The 11,871-nt window shown below is 38.7% G+C and overlaps 1 protein-coding gene across 1 annotated transcript; it reads left to right on the top strand.

Moving 5' to 3' along the window:
- The first annotated feature begins 7,521 nt into the window (after nt 1–7,521).
- Nucleotides 7,522–11,400, top strand: LOC135587139 (guanosine deaminase-like). The gene is made up of 5 exons (XM_065078177.1): nt 7,522–7,672; nt 8,726–8,785; nt 8,946–9,136; nt 10,882–10,986; nt 11,068–11,400. The coding sequence occupies exons 1-5, from the start codon at nt 7,657–7,659 to the stop codon at nt 11,254–11,256; spliced, it is 561 nt and encodes a 186-aa protein (XP_064934249.1). The 5' UTR covers nt 7,522–7,656; the 3' UTR covers nt 11,257–11,400.
- The last annotated feature ends 471 nt before the right edge of the window (nt 11,401–11,871 follow it).

Raw genomic sequence — 11,871 nt, forward strand, 5'->3', positions numbered from 1 at the left:
TCTCAGATGAACTCGCGTGGTGACGTTCTAATAATCTGCTCGTTCTATCTCTTCTAGTCTTTCTATTCCATCGCCCATGGGATTCTTGTTTTGCTTTCCATGCATCTTTCATGGTTATGTTTATGTATATAGACACATATACTATATTTTTGTACCTGTTCTTCATTTTTATGACCATGTCTTATTCTCTACTTTAAAAAGAATGAAAAGCATATTGGAGACCAATCCATATACCTTATTTATGTGTATATCCTAACTCATCAACACTTTCATGTTCGATGAAATGGGAAACAGAGTAGCATGTGACATTTGTTTCTCACTGATATCTGGATGTTCTGAAGCAACAAATAACACTAGTGAAGATTTCATCACTGATAAGACTTTGATCAAGTCGACAAAGAAAAAAGATCGTGCTGAAAATGTTGATATTTTGACTGCAAAGCTGCAAGTCTGATGCATGATGCCAAGAGTGATGCATTACGTACAGCTCTTTGCTCTTTGACCAAAACAATTTCATGTGCTATCTTGTTTTAACGTGAGTGGAAAAAGAAGAAGTTCTTACGATTCAATCGGCAGAGGTATTATTCTCATGGATCAAACAATGGAGGAATGTACACGCGAGGAATGTGGTAATTTTTTCCTGTCAACTCGGCCTGTAAGATGTCAATCGAAAGCCACCATGCATTGACAGGGCGACATGTCCGGTACATGAATGCACACAGACAGAAACAGAGACCTAGAGCTTCATGTGGCGTATGAGATGCCTTTGGCTTCACAGGAGAATCCAAATATTTATTCTTCTTCTCCATCAAAGAACATAGCATGTACACTGTTCTTACGAGAAGTCGTCTCTACTGGACAATGGAGAAGACAATCATCATTCCTTCTTATAAATTAATTCCTCTTGCTTGTCCTAAACTTCCCGTAGATTCTACGTTTAAGTGCAGAGAGAGATTGATAGTGATAAACTGCGCGCTCTAGTTCAACTAAATCTCGCCATGAGCATGACGCCATGGGGATTACCAGTACAGTAACTTGTGGTGTCTCCTCCGTTACCGAGCACCTAAGCTAGAATTTACACACGAAGAGCGTCTCAAAGACTCGGAATCCTCAGCGTCGGCCATGTTCTCCGGGGTTGGACTTGTCGAGGATGGACCACATCACCTGGACGTCATGGTAGGAGCAGGCCATCACCTCGCCGTGAAGAGCCATTCGGTGGGGATCATGTGCTTCTGCAACCAGGTAAGCGTGGCCTTTGTTAGTCCATGCCACAGCGCAATCAGAGCAAGAAAGCAGGGAGACAAGGCAGGAGAGCAAGCACACTTCACCTGGTTGGGGATTCTTCTGTCTGGGTGGATTGATGAGGGTGCAAGCCTTCCTGAAGGGGGAGGTGATGGTGCGAACCCAAGAACCCATGGCAGCAGCCTCCGCAGTTTGTGCGCCCGAAGTGAATTGAACTGGTGAATGCTGAATCTGAGACCTCCATCTGCTCTGGGATTATATAGAGAGAGAGAGAGAGTGAGTTGCAGCTAAGGGAGGACATATTATTCTGCAACCTCGCACAGGCACATGGATCACATTATTCTGCAATGGTCAGCTCTGCCGCCTTCTTCTTTAATAGGAACAGTATCAAACATGCACTAAAAAGGAGTCTGAATCCATCTCTCCTGGTGCTAAACAATAACACAAGACTTGCCCGTGTTGGAGAACTCCCATGGAAAATTTTTGTGGCACAGCATCGCACACTACTTTAATGGCCTGGGGACTTGGGAATGGCATCGACTGAGATGGTCAGAACCCATCCATTCGATGGGAGGTGGTCTCTATGTTATCTTTGGATGTCTTCCCGGTCCTCAACAACGATTGTTGTTACTTTATCCTCGCACTTCTAACCATGCATGTTGCTTCCATGTGAATCACCACCGTCCTCCCTCGGGGAAGAAAGCGAGAGGCTGACACAATGTTGCAGATAGTCGGGGTCTGATGTGACCTCCTCTCCTGCTGCAGTTCCAATCGCTGTTTTGCGCAGGACGTGATGGCTTTCTTTTTTCTTCGGTGAAGGACTTGTGAGGAGGATGTTTCAGGGTTCAGAGCCATGTGTTCATTGCTCAGGAGAAACCACTGAACCAGTAGCTTCAGAGACCACAGGAAGATGAGCGGATTTGAGCACTTTGAGGGAACTCAATCACCTTCATGCCTTTCACTTTATGGAGAATCTCCGCACCAAGGAAATAGTTATTGCTCTCTGTGATAGCAAAAGAAGTGAAGGACAGCTCTCGTTTATTGTTCATTGTTAGAATAAAATTGCCATCATTAACTCGAGATCAAGTCAGATTTTGTTTGACAGATGACATATGTAGAGTCGACAAACACGATTAGTGTGCACTGAGACAAAAGAAAAGAGATTAGAGATTATGAAGCTTGGGAGTTGCATTTAGATTTCTGAATCATCTTTCAATACCAAAAACATCGCACGGGAGCAAGACGTTAGCATAAAATTATAATTATATGATTATTATTAAAAAAATTAATGTCAAAATCAAAATAAAATAATAAAACTAGAATTATATACTTTTGATATAGTTCAGAATACCTTTCATCGCATCTATAAACATATCTGTGCAATCCGAAGATTATGATATGGAAAGAGAACTAGATTGACATTTTCTCTCTTCGTATTCTTCATAAAACTATTATAAATAATAAAATAAATGTTAATAATATATCTATAATATTTTTTAAATATTTTTTTAATCTTTATGAGATTCTATCTATTTATAAATGAGAGCAAAGTTTCATGATAAACAATTAAAAAAATTTCTCCCATTAAAGTCATCCCAATAAAAAATTAAAAAAATTAATAATTAGATTTTATTTCTATTAGTCGAGAACACTAATTAGAATCCAATCAAATCTATAACTTATCTTAATTAAACAAAACCATCCTGTTTGTCATGCCTTTGTTACGCTGCTATCATCTGTCACTTATGTATTGCATCGCAATGCCATGCACATTGTCGATGCCACCCACAGTCACGTCGACATCGCCTGTGACGTAGTTAGTATCCTTTTAGCGTTAGTCGTGGTCAACACCCAAATTGCCAACTTCCACCGTGCACAACCCTCTACGACTGTCGCCATGTACTGTAAAAATACGATGTTGTGCCCAATCATAAGCCACACATATCCACACAATTGATTCCTTACCATGCTTGTTCATTGAGTACAGTCGTCATGTGATCTCTCATTGGTCTGGTGGCCAACATCCACGTGTGTGGTAGCATCACCATTCATTGTCATCACAGCCTATAGTTGCTGCCATCAACATCGGCCGCAGGCAAGCATGTAGTCAAGTTCTACTACTGCGACCCCGCAATTGCTATCCTTGCTATGCTACCATCGATAATAGCAGCTGCCCTAATAGAGGTACTGTTTCGAACGAGTCGGTACTAAGAGAGGGCGAGAGGGGGGTAAATTAGTGTAGCGGATAAAAACGTCGGTTTCGTAAAATCTTTGTTTCGTACGATAAAATCGATCTCTAAAAGATATTAAACTTCAAGGCACTCGTAAGAGTGTAACGAGAAAGTAAAGCAAGTAAGGAGGTTTGTAATAAGGTAAATTATACAAAAGAAAAGCAAACCATATTTTTAAAGTGGTTCGGTCGTCGTGACCTACATCCACTCCTGATTCCTCTTCCGTCGAGGCCATCGGTATCCACTATCGGTCTTCCTTCAATAGGCGAAGATCAACCACCTTTTACAACTCTTTCTCATTTTACCGGGTTTAGGAGATAACTCTTACACCCCCACTTACTCATCTCTCAAACTTTTCTAACACTTAGAAGAATGAGAGGAGTTCACACAAGATTGCAGTAGCATTTCTTTCTTTTTTCACTCTCAATACTTATGTTGTTTAACCAGGGATGAGAGGGGTATTTATAGGTTTCAAGTTGACTCAAACTTGGAGCCTAAAAGGATTTCATCTTGGGTTTTCGAGGTCCTGACGGTACCACCACCTGTGCTGGGCGGTACTACCGCCTGCAGCACTAACACTAGGCGGTACCACCGCCTAACACAGTCTCGGAGACCGTGTCACGACGGTGCCACCTATTGGGTCACTGTTTAGGCCTTTCATTGGGCCCAACACAGTCTATATATGGGCCCAACTGGTCCCTAATTAGGTTGGCCTAATTTCAATCTCAATTATGTACTAACTACGAAATCTAAAATAATTACTAAGCTAAACAAGTTTGTAAGCCTAGGTTTCTTCCGGCAAACTTCTGGCGAACTTCCGACGATCTCTCGGCAATGTTCCAACGGACTCCCAACAAACTCCAAGACTTCACGACGATCTTCCTGGCGAGTTCCGATAAGCTTCTTTGGCAAGCTCCTGGACTTCTCAGTTAATTCTGGCAAAACTTCCGACGAATGTCCGGACTTCTAACGAACTCTCGAATTCCCAACGAAATTACGTTCTTGACTCCGAGACTTCATTTTGCTTTATGCCTTGCTATCGTAGTTAATTCTACACATATAAAACTTACCTCGATCTAGACAATTAATACTAAGCTAATAAGATGTTGTCCAATACGTCATTGGTTCATCGATGTCTCGTCTGATTATTTGGCACATCGTCCTCTCTTGCGGCCTATTGTCCAATCGACCAGCTAACATCCGCAACTTCGATTTCCTTGGCATAATATCTCTTCTTCTTGGCTCGATGCCCGAACTTATGATCCGAAGCCTTCTGTCGATACGTCGATCGATCCTTCGACTCGACGTCCAATCTTCTGACATTTTTTCTCCAACTCAACATGATTCTTCCTGCTTTAATTATCTCTCCCTGATCGAAGCATCTTGCGTCACTCAAAACACAGATTAAATTATAAACACTATCAATTGGTTTCATCATCAAAATTTGAGATTCAATACTTCCTCTATCATTATCCAAAACAGAGCCGACGAACACTATACTATTGCAACAACTACCACTGCATACAGTGTTACCACTTGCATGGCCCCTAATCGCGACAAGGCTAACAACCAAGGTACGTTGTTGTTCTCCTATCTGATGTGATTTTCTTTCATGACATTGAGCGACCATCACATGCTATAGCACCACCCAAGGCAATTGTTGCAATGTCCTACTATTACCCATGACAAGGTCAACAACCAAGGTAGGCCATAACCTTCGAGAATACTACCGTTGATAACAAGCTACCAACGTAACCCATCGACCACGATTTCATTTGTGTGAGCGAGGAAAACTTCATCGCTCGTAAACAAAATAAATCAAATCACCCTTCATAAGCAAATGTCACAAAATAAATGCTTGATGGGAAATCATGACACTTTGTCTACTAGTTGGTAAGTCGACCACAAGTGTTCTAGGGTGACAAGTATTGTAGTTGGCAGAGGTACCTTGATGGAATGATTGGTTGCTCTAAGGTTAAGAGCCATTGTCGACTAGGCCAAATAAGGGAAAAAAGGGATAATAGATTGCATCATCCTCATTAGTATCTAAACTTATTAAATAAGATTCATGAAGACCTATGTTAGGATGACCATGTGGGTGGAGGTCTCAATTAGTGGAGAGAGACTGGGGTCATTAAATAATCATTAGTATCACATTGGGTTTTGCATCAAGGTGAAAGTATTAAGAACTAGAAATATTGACTATTGACTATTGTGGGTGAAGGTGTTATTGGTTGGGGTTAGACCATCATCCTTTCTTAAGAGTCTATTAAGTGAATTAACATGATGACGTTTTTGTGACGTAGGCCCTCATTTTAACCTAAAATAATATAGTAGATGTTGGTGATATTTATATCAGACTTTGTTTAAGCCTAAATGCACAAGAAGTCTAGATGGAGTTAAGATGATCTTGAAAGCTCGAGCGAACGTCAATCTAAATAAAGATTGAGCTCACATGAAATTTTTTATGTGGTCTCTTCGATGTATAAGATAGTCTAAGAATATAAAATATGAGTTTGGAGTAAATAGTAACCAACCTCGATTATTATGGCTTGGTGAACTTTCTTATAGTAGCTTTAACCCATGAAAATATATTTGATATGGATGAAATCATCCTCAATATTTTATATTGGGTTGATGACCACATAGCCCAATTGTTAACCGAGGTTTGTTTCCTCTTGTTGACTATGCTACCATGTGTGGAGTCATGATTAGGGTAAATATTTCTCTTATCATCATCTAATCAATCAATTTAATAGAATCAGTCAGCACATAATGAACTTGGTTGTAGGTATGCAACATAAAATACACAAAGCATATGCACATGTATCATAAAAGTAACAATATTAAACAGCAATATAGAGATGAATAATCTTCATCACTTATGACTTCAATCTTATTATCTTGTGAAGCTTAATCATTCTGGGGCAATGCATACAAATGATTATATCTTATTCTAAAATCAAGAGACGTTCACACTTTCGCTCGCTTGCGTTGACAATGGCCTAGCTTCTCCGAGTTGACCACTCCTTCAAGTCGTACATGTTCTTCAAGATGATTTCACCTTCAAGTCACTCGGCTCTAAGATACCATAACCTCAAAACAGTCGTGCCATCAAGTTGAATATTTTCTCAAGTAGATCGTACCTTGTTTTCTAATCCTTCTCAAATCAACCTAAAGTTAATTGAAAGTCAATTATATGGCATCTTTGATTTGATGGAAGCTCAATTTAACCATATGGATTGTTAAGTCAGGTCTACTTCTCAAACATATGGAATCGTCAACCTCACCATGCCATACATGGTTTAATTTTTCTTTTATTTTCACAAAAAGGTAAGAAACAGTGAGATTTGACTTCCAAATCTTTCATAAACTATCAAAGTTTTTACCAACCAAATTAGTCGATATATTTAATTTAATGATAAAACTTAAGATCACCCAAATTTGATATTGACCTATCTATCATGAGGGTATATGTGGGCCTGATGGGCTACACGGAAGCCCAACTAACCTCCCAAATATTTACACGTAGGCCCATGATTAATAACATATGATGTGACTCAAAGTATCCCTTTTAATGCAAGATTTAATTTGGTTAAGAAAAAAAATAATCTAAAATATCTCCTTTATATATCTATCCACATAGGATAAAGTTTAATGTGCAAAAGCATTTTAGATAGTATTTATTGAATAATGCCATATTAGCTTTCTTAGATTTAAAAAAAATCTATGATATATAAAAAAAGAATATATATTTTTATTATTAAATCAGTACAAAAATTAGTTACTTTATGTATGACATTATTCACCCCAATATAATCATTTGCATTGATTTGAGATTTTTTTTTTCTAACTCTCAAGAAAAAATCAATCATGATTCCTTTATGACATCCTCTAAGAAAATTTATCTCTCTTTGATGCAATTTTATTACTTAAAATTGACTGCAAAAATCGATCATATCATATCAGTAGTTTTTTTTTTTTCCCTTAATCCCTATCCCAAATAACTATAAAAAAAATACAAAAAGAAGATATTAAAAATAGTTCACACTTCTTTGGTCGGTGGAGAGAGAGAGAGAGAGAGATTCACGTTTAGTCCTTTGTGCGAAATCCATAATCTCCATCCTTCCTCTCCTTGGCTTCGTGAGATCCTTCCCGGTCGGGCGATTCCGCTCCCATCCCTATGGAGGAGGCGCAAGGTACCATTTGCAGCGTTGTTGTCGTCTATGCCGATGGATTTACTTGTACCCTCTTCGCTCCTCTGCCTTGCGCGACACGATCTGCTTCGAGATGCCGCCTTTCCGGATCCTGCTGCTGGATCTTTGCATAAAGATGCGGACTTTCCGATTGTGAAAGCCAACACTTTTCCGCGTGTGGGTTCGATTTGACGTTTCTTTCGTTGTTGATGGTGTTGTTTGTAGAGTCGAGAGATCTATCTCTTTTTCGGCCGGATTATATTCTACTTTCTTTCCGCTACTCTTTTGGGAGTCTTGATTCGTGTTCTCGTCTTCTTCGCCGGTTTTCCTGCCTTGGACGACAAGATCTGTTGCATCTGGCTGGTTCCGTCTTCTTCTTCCTTACAAGCCACGGTGGTTCTTGATTTATGGGGAAATTGGACCGATAATTGTTGTTCTTGGTTGATGTTTTTTCGAAGAAAGATACGTTTTTTGCTCGTAATTGCTGTTTCTGTATATACAGTGGTTTACTTCATGTCGAATACTTTACATACACACACACACACACACACACACACACATTAGTACTGTGGCCAATCCGTTCTTAATGGGCGTCTCCATGTCTTTTGGCACGTCGAATCTTTGTCCAGGGGAAACTCTCTGCAATCTGTTTATGTTTGCTTTCTATTTCTGAATGTGTTGTTTTTCTCTTTTTCCTAAACTTCATTTTGAGATTTGGGCATGGAATGACATAAGTAGTTAGTGATCTTCATATCTACAGTATGTTTATTATCTCCAAACTTGTTCTTGGATTTCTCATTGATTATCTATGCGTAATCTTTTAGTCGAAATAACTTCATCTGGGTAGTATGATACTGAATTTATTTCTAATGTTTATTGTATTTATGAGAAGAATTCGTAGTCTTCATGTGATTACAGTCTTTGTTTGTAGGAATTTTATCTGCCTTCCACCAACAATCTGTTGTACGAACATGTCATATTTGGATAATCAATGAGGACATAGTTAACATGGATTGAGGCTTATTGTTCTTTTTCCTTTGTGCATTTTGGTTCCAGTGGTGGAGTCAAAAGATGGGACCATCTCTGTGGCTTCTGCATTCGCTGGTCACCATGAAGGTACTTGTGTCACTTTCTAGCTATAATTGTTTCCAATGCCTTCTTTTGGTTGTACAATACCAAGTATGGAATAAAAGATATTCTTGATTTCTTCTCTTTTTCTTTTTTGTTAGTGATCTGAGTATTATTTTGTTCCCATTCCAATGCTTGTTTCAACCAGCTGTTCAAGATAGAGACCATAAGTTTTTATCAAAAGCTGTTGAAGAGGCATACTGTGGAGTTGAATGCGGCCATGGAGGCCCATTTGGTGCAGTTGTTGTTCGTAACGATGAGATAGTTGTTGGTTGCCACAACATGGTGCTGAAGGACACGGATCCTACTGCTCATGCTGAAGTGACCGCAATAAGGGAGGTTAGTACATCAGTCGGTTCACATTTCTTTTATATTGTCTATCTTCATGTGATCCTTGAATTTATGATACAATGCAGTAACATATTCAGATGTAATCTATGTAACTGTCTTGGTTTTCTTATATCCTGTGTAAGAAACTGATAGTTTGGAGGGCAACTAAATAGTCTTATTTCATAAGGTAAATGTGGACTGTTCATATACAGTCTGCATTGCCGTTGTCTAACAATGTGAGCTTTAGTATTTTGGATCTTGTTGGCATGCTAATTTGTATTGACTTTCCAGGCTCCTGGGTTTTAAATTGTTAAAGAATCTGTCAGATTATGTCTCCTCTGTGAACCATGCAGAATAACTTGATGCATCTTTTTCTTGATGATGCATTCTATAGGCTCAAACCGGTAAAGAATTTTATTTCAATTAAGGATTGCATGGATCATGATACAGATCTTTAATTGTTCTCCTGGAAGTTGTTGTTTCTTTTTCAGATAATCATCTGATCTACATTTTTCCATGAATGACATTCTGTTTTCAAAATAAATTTCAAGCTGGTCACAAGGCATGCTTAAGAGTTACCATTATGTGGATATTAAGATGATTCTTTGCTTATCTTATTAAGTTCATTTGAGAATTTAGGAATCAGAATAGTTCATAAATTGCTTCTGTATGTTAGTAAAGAATCCTGAAAAACATAAAAACAAAAGGAGATTGGAGTTGCTAGAATATTTCTGTTCTGAGAATGTAACCTTTAAGTGGTATTCATGTAATGATTTATAGCTTGTTCAAATAGGATTTTATTAGTGATGGATATCTGTCTTCTTAAGGTCTAGGTTTGAGTTGCTAGAAAGTTTTAGGCCTGGTGTTTCTGTATTTTTTTCTTTTTTAGGGTTTCTCCATCCATTTGCTGGTTTGGTAATAAAAGTTGTTCTTGACAATAAGAGGTTTGTCACTGTATGCATGTTACCTTGGTGGCTCACATAGCTGACCTTAATATCTTCGAGAGAAGTCTTAAACAGGCTCAGAAACCTCATGAAAGAATAGTTCAGCTGGAAGGGACAACTTTTTTCTTCTCTTTTCAGATTCTTAGGCCAAAACAAACTGAGACCCATGTATTGTTCCTCCCAAAACCCACAGTAGATGGAGCTGGAGACATTGGGCCATCCTTTTTTGCCATCTTAATATCGTGAGGCACTTGGGAGCAGAGTTCTCAGTGGTCTGATGATGGAAACACAGAAAAAGGGACAGCAGCTGTTTTTCCTTTTCTATGATGTCAATTTACTTTCTCCTCTTACCTCTACTTCTCTAGTCTGTTTCATGTTACCCATGATCTGCTCAACATCAGTGATTATGTTTTTCCATTCCAAATTTGATATCGGCTGATTAGATTCGAGCCAACAACCTGTGCTGGTGTACTTTCTGACGTAAGCTTGATTTACCAATGATGATGTTCTGGACCTAAGACATTTTGGGGTAGCAGTCAGCTGCATCAATTTTCTTAGAGGTTTAATTTCTGGTTAAAGCATTTCTGAGTTAAACCTTTTGAGGAGTTTTGCTTAGTAACTTGATATATGAACTTTCCAGATTTAATCTTGAGCACTTAATCTTAAAGTAGCCAATGGTCACTTATCGAGACCCACAGCAAGCGATCAGCCTGATAATCTAGGCTTGAACTATGGCTTTGTCTGGAGAAACTTGAGAGTAAGCTTGTTTTACATACATCATTTTATGCTGTATTACTTTTGTTGTTTCAGGCTTGCAAAAAGCTCGGGAAAATCGAACTTGATGATTGTGAGATATATGCTTCCTGTGAGCCTTGTCCAATGTGCTTTGGAGCAATTCATCTTTCACGAATTAAGGTGGCCAATTGTTCTTTTATGTTCTTCTGACATTTTGAATTCTAGGTGATTTTTGCTTATCCGATTCCCCTCAAAATGCAGAGGCTGGTATATGGTGCAAAGGCAGAGGCTGCCATAGCTATTGGATTCGACGATTTCATCGCTGATGCTCTGAGAGGTACTGGGTTCTATCAGAAGGCTCATCTGGAGATCAAACAAGCCGATGGCAACGGAGCGATCATCGCTGAACAAATATTCGAGAAAACCAAGGAGAAGTTTCAGATGTACTAAATATCTTAGGATGCCAGGCAAAAGCATTAATATTTCCTTTCCGGTCTTCTAAATGGAAAACAATGAACAATCTCGACAAACTTCCTCTCTTGCCAATGCTGATGATACTCTTTTAATCAATCGATAGCTCTACTCTTTAATCAATCAATAGCTCATTTCAATGCGTTTTCATCTGGTGTAGCTCTCTTGTAAACCTTATTTGATTCGTAAACCTTGAATGTCATGTTATTTGATTCGTAAAACTTGAATATCATGATACATTGTGCTTGGTACAAGATGGAAGCTGCGACAATGTTATGGTGTTGGATTGTATACCATCCTTATCTGACAGGGGCTACAAAGATCTAAACCAAATCTTGACAATGTTATTGTGTAATTAGATTCACTCCCAGGTCTCCTCTTGATGACTATCCAACATCAGGTAGAAACTTGGCACTTGCGATCAAGCTTAGCACTTAATTAGTTTATAAGAGTTAGGTGTATCATCATTAGCTTAAGTATAATCATTTGTTTAAATTCAATAGCAAAAGAAGAGTTGGAACTTTGATGAGCATACTATCATAAATTTGGACTTGTATCTAAATTTCACAACAAAAGAAGAGCTGAGCTTCCTGG

The sequence above is a fragment of the Musa acuminata genome, chromosome BXJ1-8, assembly GCF_036884655.1.
Source record: "Musa acuminata AAA Group cultivar baxijiao chromosome BXJ1-8, Cavendish_Baxijiao_AAA, whole genome shotgun sequence".
NCBI lineage: Eukaryota > Viridiplantae > Streptophyta > Magnoliopsida > Zingiberales > Musaceae > Musa > Musa acuminata.

Bases quoted from the DNA above. Each gene is read 5' to 3' on its own strand.
- LOC135587139 (XM_065078177.1), top strand. The intron at 9,137-10,881 runs GTTAGTACATCA...TTGTTGTTTCAG, and splicing joins AAGTGACCGCAATAAGGGAG to GCTTGCAAAAAGCTCGGGAA. The intron at 10,987-11,067 runs GTGGCCAATTGT...CTCAAAATGCAG, and splicing joins TTCATCTTTCACGAATTAAG to AGGCTGGTATATGGTGCAAA.